The sequence below is a fragment of the Dermacentor silvarum genome, chromosome 11 (genome assembly GCF_013339745.2).
Source record: "Dermacentor silvarum isolate Dsil-2018 chromosome 11, BIME_Dsil_1.4, whole genome shotgun sequence".
Classification (NCBI taxonomy): Eukaryota; Metazoa; Arthropoda; class Arachnida; order Ixodida; family Ixodidae; genus Dermacentor; species Dermacentor silvarum.
In genome coordinates this window covers 53,300,835-53,322,019 of record NC_051164.1, presented here as the reverse complement: position 1 = coordinate 53,322,019, position 21,185 = coordinate 53,300,835, and the positions used below count along the sequence as shown (strand labels likewise).

Below are 21,185 nucleotides of genomic sequence, written 5' to 3'. Positions count from 1 at the left end.
AGCCTCGGATTAATGAATGACACCCGAAGCACACACAAGTACAGTTTCTACTCTGGCAAACAAAATTTGGGCATTATTCTGGCTGTAGTAAAACTTTGCCTCGAGACACGTTTAGGTACCGCGTAGACCAGTGGCGAAGAAACTCGGCTTCACCAAGCTTGAAGAGCTATTCTTCAGTATGAGTTCAGGGATTAAGAGCAGCTTCAATACGTCCACTTATGCAACGTTTGCATACACATCACCGAGAGGAAGTGAATCTTAAGGCTGTTATTGTGAAAGCTGATTTTTACTTTATTGCACCAGGGTGCACGTTCTTACTGTAGGTGGGTGTGTAACTTTCTTGAAAATATATCCTTTACGATTGCTTGCGCTACAGTGTGCAAATTAAATAAGAAATGGGTTTGCGCGTAATGTAGAACCTTTAACCTAGTATATCAATAGCAGTGGGAGGATACAGATGGCATTATATTTAGTAGCTGACCAAATTGCAATCTCTCTGCGCCTGCTGTATCTGCTGAGTGACGCACAAAGACAATGGCTTTCCTGCTAGTTATATACTCCATCTTGCAGCTCGTTTGCAGCATTGTGGAAGCTGCAGGACTCCTTAGCCAATAGAAAGGCCGAGTACCCCTCGAGAGGTGTTCATCCGTGCCGCGTCGTCTGCTAGTCGTCACAGTAATTCGCGATATACTACGTACATACGATAATTCAAAGCGCGGCGCGCTTTGAATTATCGTTTACGCTTTATGCGTAAGCGATGGCTCCGGCTTGGGCGGTGCCATCGTTAACCATCTGTACGGAGTACAGATGGTTAACCAGCGTTTACAGATGGTTAACCATCGTTTACGCTTTATGCGCAAACGATGGCTCCGCTCCGGCTTCGGCGGTGATTTTTCATTTATTTTTTTTTTGCATTCAATTGTGGCGATATCAATGGAGATCGTGTATGGACGGAGGCGATTTGTGTAGGTGCATTATTCAGGAATCGCCGAGGAAATGCTGGTTAAATCGAAAGGCAGATAATAAACCCTTCCGAAGTGCAAGCACGGAGTTCTTTCTTGATCCACTGCAGTAACTTAGGCCCTACATGATGTAACGCAGGGCTGCACAGCATAAAGCCCGCGGGGCTTATGCAGCCCACGAGCGAAATCCACGGCCTAATTCATACTTCTATAGTGTGCTAGTACTGCGATCAGCATATAACCACGTGAAATGAAAAACGACAACCTCAGCTCATCGACCCGCGGTGTTCGTCGGAGCTAAAAAGCGTGCAAAGAGAACGAGTTCTCATTCAGTTTCGGAATATCTTCGATGAGAACAGATGTGGGCACCTAGATGTCAATACTTTGAGACTGACCACTTTTTTTTGGGGGGGGAGCACCTATGTCTGTGAACGGAAATGTCCTGTATGATCTGTTCGACCTCCTGACGAAGACACGGCCTCCTGCCGAAACGATGGCTCCGGCGACATTCCTTGTTCAAGTAACTGCTCATCATTGCAAACCTCATATTCCTGTGAGCTTCTGTCTTTCTGGACAAGAGCCACTTTCTGTCTACAGTGAGTGACGTCCCGAGTAGTGCGACCAGTGCGATGACACCAAACTTAGACTGCGTTTCCGCAAGGAAAGCTTGTAACATTTCTTGCTGATGTGCGGCCCGTGCAGATCACAGAGAAGTTAGGTTATGGCCCTCGCTAGTTTCCTGTTGCGGAGGCCTAATACAGCGCGTCAAGTATAATTCTTTGGCAGAGGTTCCCAAACTGGGATTCGGCGGAACCCAGGGGTTCCGCGAACGGCACTTTAAACTTCCACGAGCGACCAAAACGAATGCGACTCCATTCCCCCTTGGGTGACTTTTTACATTAGAGTTTGAATTTCATTATTAGAACCACCACTTGCTCTCTTCGGAAGCCTTCGCGAGAATGATTCATTCATTGCAGCAATCATTTCGAGGCCGCGGATACGCGCATTGATGGAAAAATTAAAAAGGTGATGGGGGGGGGGGGGGGGGTGCACTCTGGAAGGCAAGCGGGGTTCCCCAAGGCTAGAAAGTTTCGGGACCCCTAGTCTAAGGCATATTATATAAGTGGAAACATTGAGTAGAAAGACTGAGACTTTGAACTTCGAGTTTTTCTTCTCGTTTTTCCTTACCGAAGTTATATGCAGGGTGTCCCAGCTGACTTTAGCCAAACTTTAAAATATGCAAACGCTATGTAGCTGGACAGGAACCAAGGTAATGAATGTTTGCCGTCGCTTGCAGATATTCAGATTACTTATTGCATTCCTCCTAATTACATAATTAGTCGTAATTAATAAATAATTTCTCAAATATTCTAATTAGATTAAAATATCAGTGATAAAATTGTCCAGCAACATGAAAAACTCCCGACACAGCTTTCGGTTGCTCAATGTGTGCTACATAAAGGTGTTTTTCCGAGCGTGAAAGAAGCCCGCGAATGCACGCAAAGTGCCTAGAGCGGCAGCGCGGCAATATTGCGTGTATTCGCGGGCTTCTTTCACGCTGGGAAAAGCACTATTATATAGCACGTATTGAGCAACAGAAAGCAGTATCGGGAGTATTTTCATGTTGCTCTACAATTTTCTCATTGACACTTTTCATCAAATTATAATATTTGAGAAGTTGATTAATTATTGAGTTAAGACTAATTATGTAATCAGGTGGAATGCAAAAAAATTATTTGAGTATCTCCAAGCTACGACAAACAATATTACCTTATTGGTTCTGTGCAGCTACGTGCAATTTGTATATTTTTTAAATTCTGGTTAAAGTTGCGTGCTTAAAGCCCTGTGTAAGTGCAGACCTAGTACCAAATTTGACCTGATGTTTACTTTGCGACAAAATCTCTCTAATTATGCTTTCAGAGCATTCAAACTAAACTGAAGGCCCGTAGCAGCTTTTGCGACGTCATTGCCATGTAATTGACCTTCTTTTTCAAAACCGATTTCCGTCTTAAAGGATTTCATAGTTTAAATTAACACTTCCTGATACCTCAGCATGCATGAAAACCGTGTTTCTTTCGCAACGGAAGTAGTCCGCCTACAGACCGGCAGAAAAAAGCCTGTCGCTCACATTTGCGTAATCCTCAAGGAAATCCATCGACAAGAACATCGACACAAATTAGTTTACTTCCTAGCTTCTCCTAATTACTCTGAGAACGCAATACTCCTATTGCGCTGGAAGCTTCGTGCCCCCCTGTCTCTGAATCAGCAGAACGCGTTCGTTGCGATGTTACACCCAGAAGCCGGTTTCAACGTAACGACGACTCCAATTCCAAACTCCAATGTTCGCATCGCCCAAAACTCCATCTGGGGACACCGGCGAACTGCGAATGAGATTCTCTTTCTCTCTGAAGGTTCCCTACCCGTCTCATTCTACAAAATGATTCCGGAAAGAAGCACTTTTCGTTAGCGCATCGTTCTTTTTTTTTCACGAATCCCGCTTGCCTGAATGCTTCCAGCTCTTCTCCCACGACACTCAATCTATGCGCGCGGCGTTTGTACAACGCTTCTATTCACTGTAAAGCGGGCTTAGCGCACAGCATTCTGGCTTGCAGAGGAAGCCTGCCAACGCGGCTCTCATGCGTGGGTTTCTCCGACGGTTACATACAACGAACGTCGCAGCGGTTGCTGGGCTTCCCTTTAAATTGAAGGAACTCCGGCTGTGCTTTCGCGTGCGTTCGGTGTTATGGGCTTCGCCGTACAAAGGGAAGTCAGCGAACGAAAACGGAAAAATTCAAATTAGTGCACTATATGGGCTAGAAACCTTACAGAACACGCTGGTGAGTGAAGCGAATAGTGCCAGAAGCAATCGCAAATGAGAGCGGGAAGGAAATGAATAAGCAAGAGGCCTAATTTGATTACGATTTAATTAAGCTAGAGAAAGAGGCTATATTACATTATGTTTCACATCACGCACAAAAAGGAAAAAAAATGTTTTGGCACAGTTTACTTCTCAGTGCGCTTCTTTTTCTTTTATTTTCTCTCTGTCTCTCTTCGTTACTACTCCTCTGGTTATTGTGTTTTTGGTGTAGAAACACAGGAAATATCGTTTTTTTTAAACAACGGAGAGCTAAAGTGTTGGGCCGGCGAGAAACAAAAGAGACACTGCCTGGCTAATCCCCGATCTCAATTCACATCGTTGTGCAATGATAAAAGAAATGCAACGGGTAGCGTTAATTACAAGCTCAAGGGAAACAATTCTCGCTGGTAGCTGGAAAGTGGAAAATGGCAGGCCAGTTCTTCAGGGTGGCTATGACTTTGGTATACACTCCGGTCGTAGCTGTTTCGACGCGTCCTGCCGTCGCTCGAAGACAGAGCACTCGGATTACGAAGCGACAAGTTTGTGTTGGGAAATAGTTTATGAATGGTCATGTGTCAAGACCACCACTTGTTTATTTTTATTATTTTTGAGCTGCATTATCACGTGCATTTAAAGTATTCGAACAAAGCGTCTCATGCGGAACATTTGTGTGCTCTCCGAGCTAACTGTATGTGCATGTACATGCGACTGTACGCGTAAAGCATTCCGTTATTTTTCACGAACTACACTGTGGTCGCCTAAAACTGCGCTCCGGTGCACACTTGACAGTTGGCTTGACTGTAAACGGGTAGCATTGACATTAGACATTGACAACGGGTAGGCTTGACATTAGGCTTAGCAGCTGGCTTGTGACCATCAAGCGTCATACTGCCATTTCGATTGCGCACACATTACAGTGATATTCAAATAAAGGCATGGTGATGATGATGATAATAATTTTGAAGATAATGATGATTATTACTATTATTATTATTATTACTTAGGGGGAAGCTGCCTTACTAGTTTCAATGACTTTCTTTCTCTTTTGTGCTTAACTGTGTTTGGAAGAGAAAGTAAGCGCAACGCGGCCAATAACGAACAGCAGTGGCCGCTTAGCTTTAAACGTGCACGCGCCAAGCGCGCTCACTTACGACAGGTTCAGACGCTACGCTCGTGTGTTATTTGAGCTGTGAATCAAATAAACCAGTCGTGCCACTCCAGATGTCGGACCACGTCAGAAACATACATGAATGGAGCCGCTCCTCCAGCTTACGCTGTGACTGTTCTGGGTGTGCCGCGCATGCCTGTCACTTTTTTTTTGTATAATTGCAGTGCTTACTGCGGTTTCTATATACAGAATGTTTCAGCTAACACTTTCAAAATGTTTAAAGGTTGCCTGTGGCAGATAGCACGATTCTCCTTCAGTAGCAGGTCTACTCGAAGAGGCGGACATTACTTGCACAAAAAAATGAAGTGCGTAATCGACCAATTAACAAAAAATCAATAATTAAGTTTTAAACTAATTACACTATGGCCCATATTGCAGTTCACAAATTCTAGCCTTGGAGTTTGCAAAGTCGGATCCACTTGGAACTAATTCTCAGGATGGCACCAGTTTCGAGATATTACTTCTCGAACTTTGTGGCGAAATGCATTGGCGTGCCGTCGGTTTCTTAACAAAACGTCGTTCAATGCATTGAAGCACGAATTACGTCTACGGGTGGAAGACAAAACACATGCAAGAGCTGATTCATGCATGAGTTTGTACGTGAACGTCTTAGTGAATTTTAAAGCTTACGAGCACGAACTCGAAGACGTGTCAGCTCACGATGACGACGCTATTAGAAGAACGCCGGTGTCAGCTCTTCTCTTTACATGGGCTCACTTCCCCTGGTCCTATTGATATCCACCGGCTGACATCCACCGGAGTCCGTCGCTGAGATCCGAAAGTGCTTGCGAGTGCATAAAGAAACGAAGAAATAAATGTGCAGTCTCCCCAGTGCACTTCAACTCCGGTCCCACACAGTTGCAGACGGAGATTCTACCTTAGCCATGAATTAAGCTTCCGAGCACGAACTCGAAGACGGTCAGGTCACGACGACGACGCTATCAGAAGAATCGCCGGTGTCAGCTCTTCTCTTTACATGGGGCTCACTTCCCCTGGTCCTATTGATATCCACCGGCTGACATCCACCGGAGTCCGTCGCTGAGATCCGAAAGTGCTTGCGAGTGCATAAAGAAACGAAGAAATAAATGTGCAGTCTCCCCAGTGTATCTTGAACTCCGGTCCCACACATTTGCAGACGGAGATTCTACCTCAGCCACGCTCCACCTTTTTCTTCTTTTTGCCGGAATTTGCACAAAATACAGGAATAGTTACATTTTGAGATTGAAAATTGTCAGGCAATGCTTCGAAGCTTAAAATTCCTTCCAGGCTATTGGATTTCCTGTTGGGTGCCAGGATCCATCTCACCGCTGCCATCCCGTTATTGGATCTTTGAGTTGTTGGTTGCAGGGAGTTGGGGGACGTTGTGGTGGACTTAGGGAAACGGAGGTTTATTTACATTACTTACAGGATTAGCACAAAGCAAAGAACAGTAATAAAGTCATCGACAGCTGGCAGCAAATGGGACGCTGCGGCCCGTGGCAAGAAGAACGTCTCTCTTCTCGATCTGTCTCGCTTTTAACCCCATTCGGCCTCTCGGGGTCACGTCATTTTCCTCCAATCGTAGGGGCCCGTTCAAGTGCCGTCATATTCGGCCAATGGGGATGGCTCCAAGGGCTCCATTGTCCGACGGTTGACTTGCCTCCGGCGTTGCCTTGTCGCCTGGAAGCGCTCAGCTGGAGGGAACGGGTTGTCTTGGAACGACCTTTAAGAGCGGTAAAACAGCTTCGCTCGGGACTAGGGTCAGCTACTTGGAACCGTGCTGTCAACAAAACTCTATCTTTCTAATAAAGTTTATCTAGCTATCTATCTATCCCGTTGCACTTTCGGGATGCGTCACGCAGGGGGGGGGGGGGGGGGGGAGACAAACTCTTCATGCGCGGCACACGAGGGTGGGGTCGCCAACCTGTCTGACGGGTCCGGTAACGTGGTTTACGCGCCCCGGCGCACCATAATTAGACTGCGACGGCGATTGGATGTGGTCGGGGAACTTGAGTGATGCCAGGAAAAGGGTCCGTGTCTACCAAGGCACACAAGTGGCACTGATTGGTTCAGCTATTCTAGTACACGTTTTTAATGCGAAGCTTTTCTTGGGCGTGTTCAGCCCAGTTTTCTGTAACGGCTATCTGGCGACTGTCTCGCCGTTTTCATGTGGGCAGATCCCGAAGGTATAGTGCAGTCTTATAAATGTGGGCCTTTCCCGTGGGGATGCATCACTGGTTATGTTCCGCTCCTCAACGCACCTCTTTGACGCCAGCGTTGATCACTGGGTATCACAACAACAAAAAAGACCGTGCACTGCACTCCTCATCAGTTCGCCACACGTCGCAAAAGCAACAAGTGTTCACCGCAGAGCGCTTATATCGACGTAAGACTACTTTGTACAGTACATTGCACATTGCCTTCAACTTTTTTTCGAAATTCACTCGGAAGTGATTACGCAAAATATTCACCCTGGGTATGAAGTGCCGTGCACGTGCAACATTAAAGAAGGTGGTTTACTCATATTCTTGTCAACCGCTTTCGAGTAATTTGACACTCGATTGACCTAGCCCTCTCTGTCGTCCCAGACGGGCGAAAGCAACCTCGAGTTGTGTTTCGAGGTTGCTAAACCATCTAGTACATAATACAAGCAGGATATAAAATTACGTAAACTTAACAGTACAAAACAGAAATGTGATTACTCCCCAACTCAGTGCGTAATTTCACGCTTCGTTTGTTCCATTTATTTTGCTCCTTTAGGGAATCTGCTTCGTTCAAAACGGCATAACACACCGAGTTTCGTAGTCAGGGCTATCGTGTACTGGGGCGAATGTGAACGAGACACGACTACACGACAGGATATATACACTTCTTATGTAGATATAAAAAGGGTCGAGCTGATCCCGAAGGCAGCGCAGGGCGAGGTAACTTTTAAAGACTCTGCTGCAGATATTTATCCACCAACGATATTGTTGGTAGGTTAAGTGAGGAAGGTACTTGGAGCATAAAGTTACGCAGATAATGAAGCCACATTTCATGGCACGCATAGGGCCAAAGGTAACTATGTTACTGAACTGAAGAATGCACACGTAAGGGCACACGTCGACCGCGAGCAAGTAAAAAAAAAGAAGAAAGAAAAGCTAAAATAAAATAAAATGTACCAACAAATCCCGGACATCTACGAAATGATCACTTCACGTGTTAAAATCAATCAAAGGCTTTAGATTAGAGGCAGAACGCCCACCCCCTCCCCTCCCACCGGAGCCTTGCGCGCGACGGAAGACGGCGCGCTTCCTTCCCGCATCGCTCCATTTCGTGTGCGAGATTGCGCCGCGATCGCCGGCTCACCCTCGCACGCTTTCACTCGCCCATACAGCATACGGCGCGCGGCGACGATTTTATCGCCCTTGAACTTTATACGGAACCTCACGGCGACGGCGACTGCAGAAATGCGCCTGGAGTGTCCATATAACTGCTATCGCGATAAAAAAAAACACGCTGGGGCGTTGCAATGGACACCGTCGTCTTTGATGCCGCCGTGCTGTACATGTAGTTGCACACGCCTCGGTGCCGCGTGAGTCGTAAGTCATAGACTGCTGCGAAATGTGTCGGTGCCGTCAAATCTGGGCGAAGTGGCACCGAACGTAAAAGCAGACAGATCGGTAGCCGTTTAGCTCGGTATACGCACTGCCTCGCCACTCGTCTGCCGCCTGCGACCTAACCGGAAGAAAACGAAGATGAGACTACGCTGTAGTTATTCCCCGTGTAACGCGTAAACAGACCCAGCTCAATAACTCGAACACCCGGCCTTACTCCGACGTCGTAAAACGAAGGGTCTTTTTTGTTTTAGTTCCCGCGATCCGGCTGTTCCCTCGTTGTGGCTCGACGCGGACGCTCGTAGCCCTTGTGCAATGCGCGCCTTCCCGCCAGGATACGGTGAGTGGTGCGTGTTTGGGAACCCCTTTTATGCGCATGCGCGTGATTGCAGACGGCGATTTCTGGCTCGCGGGAACTGGTCGCAGATGTCTCGGACACGAGTCGTCCACTTATTATGGGTTTCTCTGTGGCGTGTGCCGTTTTATTATTCGCAACTTCGCCTTTATTTCTTTTGTGATCTACACCCAGCTGTGTCCTTTGTTCCTTCACCTGTTTAGACGCGACTTCGCCACACCTCGGACTCCTGCGCCAATAAATTCAGTGTGTACGTACTGCCGACTGGCACGCATGCACCAGTTATAGGTGTGTTCTGTATCCGAGGCAATGAATATGACCCACGTCGTACAACGGCCTCCGTACACCCCTGGTGTCTCCTCCGGCAGCTCACGCTGCCATTGAAGCGAGGGTTAACTGCATTTGGGCTATTATACGTATTATATGAAGAGAGAAACGAAACGGGGAAGAAAAAAAAAAGATGCGAGATGCGCTACATCAAAGAAAGCAAGTACGCAGGACGATTCTTATATCAAAGTAGCAAATCGACCTTCGAAGCTGCCGACCGTTCGAACCAGCAAGGCACCTGTAATGGGCCCTTTTTTTATATCTTTGTTGCTGTTTCGTCTGCGGCTCAGCGAAGGCGTCGTCTGGTAGCCGCTGCAGACGACCCGAGCCGTTTTTTTTTTTTTTTCGTCTGCCTCCGTCCTTACACCTCGTCGTCTGCTACGGAATGCGGGAGCCTTCTGGCTGCATCGGTCGGCGTATACGTATGCGTGTGTGTGTATGCGTCTACGGAGGCGTAGGTGAGTGGGTGGGGAAGGGGGTGCAGGCAGCGCCGAGTGTTCCATCGAATCTGGCAAATGGATGGGGCGCTGTCGAGCAGAGCGCGAAGCACCCCGGTTAAACGACGTGACAAGACAAAGAGGCCGAAGCGGCGACCCCGTGCATGTACACGAGACCGCAGAGGAGATTGGATGGAATGTTGCATTCGGGTGTTGTCGACGAGAACGCACGGACGCGTGGGGTGCCCTGCGATTCTTGTCTTTGCCGGCGGACCGCTCGCTCTTCTCGTGGGCGCTTTTCCAAATGTCGTGTACGGGGCGGGTTCTTCTCTTCTTCTCTCTCTCTCTTTTTTTTTAATCTGATAGCATTACAGGTAGGACTTCGCCCACTTTGGAGTTACCTAGAGCAGGCAACTCGAGGTGTGTTTAGCGCATGTGCTCGTGTCACAGCCTGCACGAAATCGCAAGTTTGTAAAAGATATGAGGTATGGAAACGCCACTTCGATAAATGAGAGTTCGCAAGGTCGCGCGTTCGTCACGATTGCGTAATCGCACACTTAGAGAAGTAACGGGGCTAAGTTCTGGGCTATTTCATTTTTAATCAGTAACTTCACATATGCTATCAATGAGATATCTGATACTATCGTCACTGACCTTCAACGTCATGGTTGTGGACTCAGGACGGCCAGCGCGCCAAATCGTGGAGGCCGTGTAATTAAAAGCGTAGCTGATCCGATCCTGATATTTAGTGCGTGATGTATTCTGCGTGAGTCCTGTAATGACTACAGCGACATCCCCGATTTCAAAATAAATTTGATGTTCAACGACGTGCATTACGTGTGATTTATAGCGCTTGCACTTGTGTCTCATTCGTAGAGTACTGATCGACAGTTCTGCGTATAACCACGCCGGTACAGTCATAAGTCATATAAACGTTATTGATTTTAAACAGACGGAACATGTAGATCATAAGATGGTGGGGAGGAGACAACCAGCGTCAGAAGACCAGGGTCTAAGGGGGCTTCATAAGGAATGTACTTCAGAATAACTTCTTCTTGGGCGAGTTGATGTTTACTAAACATGTTAAGGTTCATGTGACGTATCATGTTAAGGTTCATAAGGAGCAACAGTAGATCGTAGTTTCGTAATAGCTCACGGGTGACCACTCGTGGGGCAAGACGTTCGTGCAGATGTCGGCACGTAATCGGTCGAACGACAGGACCGCATAATGATATAGCATTACAGTCACTCAGGTGTAGCGGGAGGATTGAGATGTTTTTGGGGGTTTCAACGTTCGAAGTGGTGTTAGTGCACTCGAGAAGTGTGTAGAATGCCTGTAGAGATGCGTTGATATCCTTTATTTCTCGTCCTGCTTTATTTTGCTTTTTTCTTTCTCCCTAGTCCGAACACACTGCTAAGGCCTGTCACCCTGCCGTTTAGAGGTAGCTTTAGCTCGGGGGCTGCTGTCTAAACACACGGAAACTGAGAAGCAGTTTTTCTCGGAAACCACAGCATTGATGTTTATGATGTTTCTTTTTTTTCTTGGCATTGAAAAGAAGGAGTTAGAATCTAGTGACATCCGGAAACGAATTTTCGGATTTAGGCTGTAAATGTTTTATAAGCGTCGTTGAAAAGTGCAAATTTTAGAAAAACGAGACTATCAAGTTTAGAACTATGTAGCTCGGCAGTCAAAACTGATCACAATTTTGTGAACAGCACCTAATAATACATCCAAGGCGGACAAAATTGATGTATTATACATCGCTGTGGAATGTGCCATTATTATGTGAGTAGGACTTTTGTAAAACTCTTGTAAACATTCTAACCTATTCACGTAAGCTCTAAGTTGATACACTAAATTTATCCGCCTTAGATGCTCTAAAGGATGCAGTTTACGGAACTACGATATGTGTTTCTGGTACAGAGTTACAGGATTTCGAAACTCGGTGCTTTTTTTTTTTTCAGACTTACCAATTTTTTAGAACCTGGTAACAAATTTCAGACCCTGAATCAGAAATTCCTATTCCAACAGTGTACTAGAATTTACTTTCTTTCTCTCTTCGGAACAGTTTCATTTAAATCGGTCCAGGGGTTATCTTAGAAAAGCATTTCTGCGCCTTACATGTATTTCAAAAGTCGGCGTTGGAGTTTTGGCCCGAGCTAAAGCTTCATCTCAAGACGTTGCGCTCCACCTCGTTTCCAGCAGCCTCTCACCACCACCCCCCTAACGCCCAGTAGGCCCGGACGGGGGGCCGGAATGAAATAAATGTTTCTCTCTTCTCTCCCTTCGGTATTCCAAATGGCGGCGACAACAATTGGCGTTATTAATACCGGCGTCACGCGGGTGCTTTCGATAACGAACGAGCACGCTCGGGATGAATTTTTTTGCTATCGTGATTGGTTCCTTTGAACAAGCTCGCGTAAGGGAGTCAATTGGGGCGAGCAGATTTCAATTCTATTCCGTTTGAACTCCCTTTGAAAGTTTGTGTGTGTATGCAAGGATATTACCTAAACAGCCCGAAAGAAGATGGCTAATGGAAGCAAAGACAGAATGAACGGACCGCTGATTCAGAAGTAGACTTTATTACGAGAACTACAAAAAAACCTTCCACTCAGGCGGCTTCACGATCTAAAAGAAAGCGAAACAGAAGCAAACTACTCTAAGCTATATACTAAGGAAATATCCATATAGGTTCGAAGAGAAAATAGAGAGAGAACCTCCATGTGAAATCGTCGACCCTTGTCACCATAATTTGGTGCAGTACGTATGCGAGGCAGGCAATGCCTGCGGGCGCTGCAGGTATTGTAAATAAAGAATTGATTAATTGATTGATTCATTGATTGATTGATTGATTTCTCCGCCAGTTAAAGCAACCGACGGCTGGCTTACACATGTGTACTTGATACCAAGAAATCAATGCAACAAGACGCTCGGGTACGGCTCTTTGGGTGCACGTTAAAGAACCCCAGGTGTTTAAAATGAACCTGATGCCATCCGCTGCGGCGTCTCTTGTAAGCCCTGTGTACACTTGGGGTGCCAAACCGAATTGATCACAGTGAAGCCTTGCTCCCTTCGTGTCGAATTCTCTGCCCTCATTAGGTTATGAGAGCAATAAAGTGCGCTATTCATTCTTTGTCTCCGTTTTGTCTTGCGCGTCCGCACAACACAGCGAATTTGAGCACCACGGCCTATTTTATATGTGCTATCGTTGATTAGGGCCCTTCCGGTATCCTTATCCTATTCGTCGTCCTACATGTATTTCGCGATATACCGTCTTCATAATGACGTGGTGGTGTCTCACATTTGCCAGCAGGAACGAGCAAGTTATTGTTCTTTCTTCTTTTTCTGCCCGCCATCCCCGAAACGTGATCTTGTCCCCAAAGGCTCTCGCACCAGGGCGACAGTGCCCACACATCACCAGAACGGCGTCTATTGTGCCCGCCGTTTTGTATATATGTTTTGTGCATATGTTTCGATACGAAGTGGTGCTGGCCGAAACACAAGGCAAGAATGCGGCGCCGTATAGTACGTTCAGGCGAAGGTATACAACAGAAATGTTGGACGTATGCACGAAGTGGGATCAGGACCGACGGGGGGAGGGGGCCTCGCGCGGAACACAAGCGCGTATTAATCCGGAGGCCGCCACGACCCACAGAGGGAGCCCGTCACGCTAACGATGACGCCGTTAGCGATTTATGCGTCATCGTCGTTAGGGGGTACACGACGTGCCGCCGACAAATGCGGCGGCCCGGCGAAGTACGGAATGCCGACACGTCCCGCTTAACTCTTCTGTTTCCTGTGTATATTTTTCGTATGGTCACTGCTTTTGTTCGTCTATCTGGCGGCTTGTTCAGTTTCGTCTGGCTCCTCTCGCGGAAAACAATGTCGCTTCGCGGAACCAACGATTGCTACGTCGAGCATACAGGGACCTGCAGGTGGACTGGCTTGCATAGCACTGCGAGCACACGCACGCACGCGCAGACACACACGCTCACTCTTTTGGTCACTCTTGCACGTTCACAGCAATCTGAACAACGGGATCATTGCGATGATAACGATGTGTCCCGGACGCGTAAAATGCGAGTATACCCTTAATTCTCTCGCGTTTTGTGGTTGGCGCATCGCGGCCTTGGTCGCTCTTGCGCCGTAAAACAGACGAGCATTACAGCCGAACACGGATATATCGAACTCGAAGGGATCGCGAAATAGTTCGAATATATCAATAATTCGATATATAAAAAATTTTATAAAAATAATTTTCAAGGAAATTTTACAGCTGTTCGTTATACGCAATAATTCGCTATATCCGAGTTCGACTGTATTACCTCGCATCTGGCGCGATGCACGATTTAGCGATGTGACATAAGAGACAAGGATCTCTTGGGTTGGCGTTCGTTCTCCCGTGCTAAGCATCCCTCCTCGCCCCACCGCCCCCCAAAGGTCACCTTCGGGGCCCCTCGCACCTGGTCCTGCGACGAGGCAGAACCACTGTCACCCGACGCTGCCCCTCATCCCGATGACGTCCGCATATACGTGTATGCATGGCAGACACGCGCGGACATCTGCCGGAATCGCGGCCATTTCTCAACGAAATCGGCAGTTGAAGCGCGCTGTCATACAAAGAAGAAACACAGGACAAATTTATGTCTGTGCGAAACCGGAAGAGCCAGCACGAGTGAAAGTTTGTGCTACCTTTGATGTCCTATTTGTTTTTTCTGTGAATTGCTCTCTCTCTCTCGCAGTACTAAACGCCTCAGGCATAGTGCTCCTGACATAGGACAAAAAGAACTACGCAAGTGCAAACACACACACGCGCACGTATGTGTGCGTGCGTGTATGTCACTTTTTTTTGTCGTGTTTTGTGTGTGGTACGTCTAAGGCCTTCAGCATGACGTACCAAAAAGTCCAGCGAACCACAGTCAACTTCTCTCAGCTTTTCTTCTTTTTTTTGCGCTAACAATTATATGCACACTCCAGACGAATTTTCTCCATCGGCGTCAGCGTCGGCGTTGCCGTGAGGTTCCGCATATATTTAGGTATTTAGACCCTTTTCGCGGAGCAGTTTTCTCTTGAGAAACGAGATGGCGCTTTCGGAGGCATGTTGCCTCCGGCGAAAGCACGCGAATACGAAACCATTACCGCTTCTGCCCCGTTTCTGTGAGATCAGCTGTCAGACATGCAAACTGGGTGTTTTCTTAAGCGTGGGGCTCCATTCATGCTGTAAAATGTGGAGCTAAGACGTGTGCTGTAGTTGGCTCCAAAAATAGTGAGTGGCATATTAAGGAATGAAATGCACCGGCGTGAGCACTGCTACACCAAGACTGTATGTGTTGCCGGCCTTTCGCGATACAGGGCTTTCCTCGAGGATACAAAAAAAAAAAAAACATTCACACTTCCGCCACCGTTGTATCGCTAACCTCCAAAGGAAGGACTTCAACCCCGGAACATCACCCAGAAGTGAGTGCCACTCGTTAAACAGTGACAAATGGAGTATCACCGCTTCCTAGCATAGTACGTTTCTCGCCCGTTATGCATACGCATCTACCCCAACTCGCACGCGAACTTACGCCCACTCTGTCGCCAACGTATCCAGAATAAGTGAAAGGGCGGACACTTGAATGAATGCGCCGAAGCATGGATGACGGCAACTACATCGATAGCGCACGAATGTTCGAAGCTGAACGTTTCGCGAAAGTTCACTGAGTAAGCCATTGACTATATAGCGATAACACGCCTTTGCTACAAGCTATTACATAGTGCAGAACATCTACGTTCCAAGCCCTGTGCGCAGCAAGAACAAATCTATCGCAACTAAGGGCACCGGGCCCGGGAGCGATTAGTCAGAAAATAAACAATCGGATAGTGACCGCACCGAGGAGCTTTATTTAGTCAGAAACATGGCAAGCCGCTACTTCCAAGTGTTTGTCAAATAAAGAACGAAGAGCAAGGCACGTTGATCCTGATTTAGTTCATTAGCGGAAAGTTTCGACAGTTGGGAACACATTTCTAGCCCCGCTGTTTACACAAAGCGTATAGCGGGCACCGAAAGCGCTTACGTGTCCCCTGAAGCTGTGGCTTAAGCGATCGTGTCGTCCACCTAGTCACCGTCTGCGATATCCGCTGAAACGTAGGTTTGCTGGGTCTCACCGGCGTCATGCACATCCATTGTAAACACGCAGGCAGCTAAGGCAGGCAATGAACGCGTCACCAAGTGACCAAACATGGCGGCGTCCACAAGATCTCCGTGAAAAGGGTCTATATGTACATGTTATATTTTATGCGTACCATATGTGCAGGGTAGATGCCATACTGTTCAATCGCCAAAGTTACTCAAACTAAATCTTACGTTCTTGATTGAATTATTCGTCAAGGCTTTGCGAATGACAACCCGCAAAGAAATGTCGCGACTCAGGAAACAACTTTCACAGCGCATGGCTTTTATCTTAATTGCTACTCAGACCGTTAAATATTGTGCGATACTGTTATTCACGCCCTGCACGGCGTGTTAAAGCTTTTAAGGCTGCCGGAAATTTTCACGCACTTGCGTATGTCGCGTCCGCGTTGGTGAGACCTGCATGTAGTTAGAACACCGTCGGAGGGTTTCAAGCGCAGCGCTATACCTCGCTATCGCTGCCATTGCTTCGACATTCTCGCGAAACTGCCAATTTTTATTCTTTTATTGCGATAGCAATTATATGGGCACTCCAGTCACATTTGTGTCGTCGCCGTCAAGTTCCACATAAATTCCAAGGTCTATAAAATCGTCGCCGCGCGTCGTATGCCGTATGTGCGAGTAAAACGCGCGAGCGTGAGCTGGAGATCGCGGCTTGATCTCGCGCACGCAAGGGCGGAAAGCGCGAAGGAAGAGTGTAGTCTTCCGTTGGGGCGCGAAACGCTCCCGGGGAGAGGGTAGGGAAAGGGGGAAGGGGGTTAATCCGGCCGGTCCTACCGGGCCGCTGTATCTTGAAAGCCATTTGCGGCTGGGACGTAGTCCGGCGTGCGCTAGCGTTCTCGCGGCTATAGTTCGCCTTGCTGGCGAGACGCAGCACCAAGGTCAATTCGCTCGCTGGTGCAGCCGCGCTTCCTCACTCCAGCGTTTGACAGCGAGTTTCTGCGGTCATAGAGTGAGATGTGTTCATGTTTGCTTGTGCGCGCGTGACACCACGCTCGTTATTTTAGTTAGTAAGCCTATCTTTACAAGTTTACACGGCAGCTAAAACTAATATGTCCACTAATTTGCTATCGCAAACGATGACTAGCCTTTAGGGCGGAAGTGCGACTTTTTTTCATTTTGTCTTTCTTATACGAGTAAGTAACATGTACTCTCCCATCCAAGCTTTCGGGTTTGTTTGCTGAGTCAATGCCAGGGGGACTTCCGCATTCCTGTTATGTAGCGTGCCTCGATGTCCTCCTGCTCCGCCGGTCCTCGAGGCTGCCTAATGTTATAAGATAGCCTGTAATGCCCGCTATGTTCACTGTGAGTTTTATTCCGTGATGTTTGGCAATCAGATGTTAGCGACCACTTCCTCATTCAGCGGCAGCCTATCCAGCCATTCAGCCAGTTGAGCTTATTCAATGTTCCTCGACCTCTTGTCTTCGATGGTGCACTCGAGGGCATCGACTATCCCACTACCATACACAGGCTTACGACTCATTTGATTACGGACATATCTTTTCACAATTAATATACTTATATTTGCGTACAAGGTGATACGCTCTGCCGCGATGCGTTAGCGTGAGACGCCCAGTACATATACTCGTTGACGATGATGATTATCTCTAAAGGCATTCGCTTTGAAACGGGGCAGTATTGTGTTTAATCGGGGCTGCTACAAATATTCAACCCTGCCTGCTTGATCTAATCAGGTTTTACGACATCACGCTTTACCATCAGTGTTTGGCGCGACGCAGCGCTCGCATCGCAGCTGCTGCTACGGGGCATAAACGGCGACCTACACTATAAAATAATTTACGCCCTTAAGATTGAATAAGTGTGTAAATTGGTTTATATCTTACGTCCCTACACATAGAAGGGTGTAAGTGGTATAGTCAGAGACCTTTATACACCATTATGCACTTTTAAGGGTGTGAATTAGTTCACAGTGTGACAGTTGGAGTGCTGACGTGGTGAGCGCCACCAGCGAAGAGCGATTGCCACCACGAATCCCCGCTTCAAGCAGGTACCGCAAGATCCGCTTCTGGAATGCGTTGCCCATGAGCCAATGCGCTTTCATATAGCTGTCAGATTGGTCACTTTCTTCGCGCGCTGTCCGCACCGAACGTGCGCTTTCGACCGCCGCCACTCTGACCTTCTCTGAACTGAGGCCACACGACGTGATGCCTCTACCACAGCCTAACTTGGCAATTGACGCCGGAAACATGGCGTCTGTGACCTGTTTCCGGATAGACCATCACTTCCGGCACATGCAGTCAGCAAAGGCATGGCCTTCAAGACTATATAGCACCTGTCTCCCGGATATAGACGTCGTGGGGGCTTGAATTAATAGACACCGCATATCGACGCTACTTCTCCAGGTTCCAGTGGAAATCGCAAGTGTCAGCTTCTGGTTCGGTCGAAAGAACCAAGCCTTGAACGAAGCCCGGAGACACATAGTATATATACTGCGAGGTGACCGCAGATGTACTTTGTGTCCGGAAAGAAACGTGCGCGCAGTTCAGAAGTTCGCGAGCAGCTTCCGCAGCCCCCCTTACTTGCGCCCCGCTAACTCTCCAGCTGCTGGTCATTTATCTTCTCGCGTCTTCTTTTCGGTATCTGGTTCATCTCAGACGCCGCCTTATCGCGACCGCGGCCGCGATCCTTTGGAGAAACGAGACCGTGTTCTTTTCAAATCTCTCGGGGACCACGGCCCGACTCGATCTGTTTTCTTCTCGTTTTCGGTATCCTATATCTTCAACGCGATGTATCGCTTCAGATGCTCTCCTTTTATCTTTTGATCTTTGGCTTTTTTTTTCTTTTTTCGTCTTTACCTGCGAGTTATCTGCGCCCCTGTTTCCGGAATTCCCGTCGCCAGCACTGCGGGTGGCACGCAGTAGATAGCGTTCGCTCGCCTTCGTTCTTCATCTGTCCAAAAACCGCTCCGTTCGTGTCACTGTTGTGGCGGAGTATAGGAGAGAGGAGGGCGAGACGGAGGGGGGGGGGGGAGGGGGGGGGGGGCTGGCATCAACCTCTTCTCTTCGTCCCTCGTCGCTGGCAGTGAGTGATTGCACTGCCGCGACTTTCCTAACAAGCGGCGCGCCGCCTTTCTTTAGTTGGAAAACCGTTGCCCCGACGTTTGCACTTTCCTTCCTAATTTGACTCGTTTTCTCCACCGTTTGGGGGCGTTGGCTGCCAAGCGTAGACGGAACATACAAACAAAGCAAAAATAAGATGGTGAAATGCAGGAAGGCTTAACAATTCCCTTTTTTTTAATATTTTGCCTGTTTAAGGTCTGATGAGCTCGGTGACGTGAGTTAATGAGACGGCACCCATGTGATGGAGACGCAGGGGAGTGGGAACCTAATACCTGCAATTTCCTAAACGCCCTCAGGCTTTGTTGTAGCTAGCGTTAACTAACGTCTTAACTAACATCGTAAATATTCTCGGTCCTTGCAGGCGAGTCCCTCTCCTCAGCTACTGCGGACTTCTGGTGTCACCAAGCCCACTTCTGCCAGGTGGCGCTGCAGGTGCGGTCACGCTCAAGTTCCTAGCTCATACGTCAAGTATGCTTATTATTTCACCGTCCTTTTTTGCGCCATGTTTTGGCGGATGTTTTACTCTTGCTGCGCTCTTTATAAGCTAAAGGCGGCGCTCTTCATTATCTAATGTCATGAGTCAGGTAATTAGTTTTGCTCTAGCGTTGAAAACGAGTTAATTTGCGGCTTCGGGCGGCTAGCTGCCGCAATTTTTGTGTAAACAATGGTACTCATATCCGTACGCTATTTTGACAATGTGACAACTATCTGAATACCTTCTTTAAGGACCCATAGCCAAGATACTCCGCGTGTCAGGCCATGAAGGCCATTGCATTTTTTTTCTTCAATAGTAGAACATTAGATACTCGCTTAGCTGTCATAAGTGTTCCCGTTTTTCGACATGAAACGTTTTTCATTTTTGGCAACATAGGGGCGGTAGGGGGGGGGGGGGGGAGGTCATACTAAATCTACAAGTAACGTTACATGGCGACAAGAATATATCCCATATTTATGTACTTATTTGTTTATTGCACAATACTACAGGCCAGATTGGCCTAATCGGGAGTGGCATATTATACAAGCAAATAATATAGAGAGAAATGCGGTTGCCAGACATGCAGCACTAATTAACAGAAATGATTAAATATGAGTATTCACACTAACAAATGAACAGGATTATATCTCTGTGCCTGTAAAAATACACGTTGAAACAAAAAGCGAACTAATGTCGTCATATGTGTTCAAGTGCCTCGCAAAAATCAGTGAGCTCAAAAAAAAAAAAAAAAAAGAAGATTTAGGAAGGGCGTTCCATTCGGAAATCGTAAGTGGGAAAAACTATGTTTAAATGCATCTGTTTTTTTGCAAAAATCGGCTTAAGCGCATAATCATGTGTGTGTCGATTCCTTCGGGTACATAACGGTTGGATATATAAAGGTATGGCCATGTCTTGTTTACCTTTTAAGATATTATGCAAATACACTATTCGCGCATATTTTCTACGCATTTGTAATGTTGGAATGTCATTATCACGCATAGGTTAGTAGAGGAGCCATTTCTTTTATATTTCCCACAAGTCCGATATACATTTCCATAAATCGATATTTCGATTTTTCGTTAAATTCGCCACTGTGAACAAGCCTTTATAGTGAAATGAGTCGAGAACCATAAATTGGGAGAATGAGCTAGGAAAAATGAATGTTTCGACGCAGTGCTTTGCACACGTGACCAACAATAGTCTTTTTACTGAGCGTGGGCTTTTTCTTCGCTCGCATTGCAAGACAGGGGTTCCGTATAGTGAACAAGAAACTCTAATTCTGGTTTGCTGAGTGAGTGAGTGAGTGAGTGAGTGAGTGAGTGATGATGAGTGAGTGAGTGAGTGAGTGAGTGAGTGATTGAGTATTGTGTGGACGTTATTGAATTATTATTTATTTACGATACTGTTGGCCAGACCGTTACAGGTTGGGTTTTAAGCATCACAAAGAGAATTTCGGTGTTACAACAAAAGGTTATCAAAGATACAACTGGTGTTACAGCAGTAAAATACATCAATAATGTTTCAGTCATGAAACGGGTAAACACATAATTTGAACAGCAGTTATCAAAATAGAAGCTGGGTTACTGAGCTGGCCTAATGAGAGGCTTATCGATGGTCGGGACTGACGAAATTTTTCGTTGAGCACGCTGTTGCGGTTTTCTGTCAGGCAGTGTGCTGCACTTAAGTGAGCGTGCTATGGTGTTTGAATAAACTGCGTCTTTCGCAGTACTTCACGGTGATCGTCGCCAGTTCATTAGCGCCTAAGTTAGCGCCGAG

The 21,185-nt window shown here is 47.1% G+C and overlaps 1 protein-coding gene across 1 annotated transcript in view; it reads left to right on the top strand.

Moving 5' to 3' along the window:
- LOC119433688 (tyrosine-protein kinase transmembrane receptor Ror) overlaps nt 1–21,185 on the top strand; it is a 556,232-nt gene that overhangs the window by 241,588 nt on the left and 293,459 nt on the right. Inside the window, exon 3 of the mRNA XM_049659380.1 lies at nt 19,296–19,366. Coding sequence (XP_049515337.1) covers nt 19,296–19,366 — 71 coding nt within the window. The remainder of the gene's footprint in view (nt 1–19,295; nt 19,367–21,185) is intronic.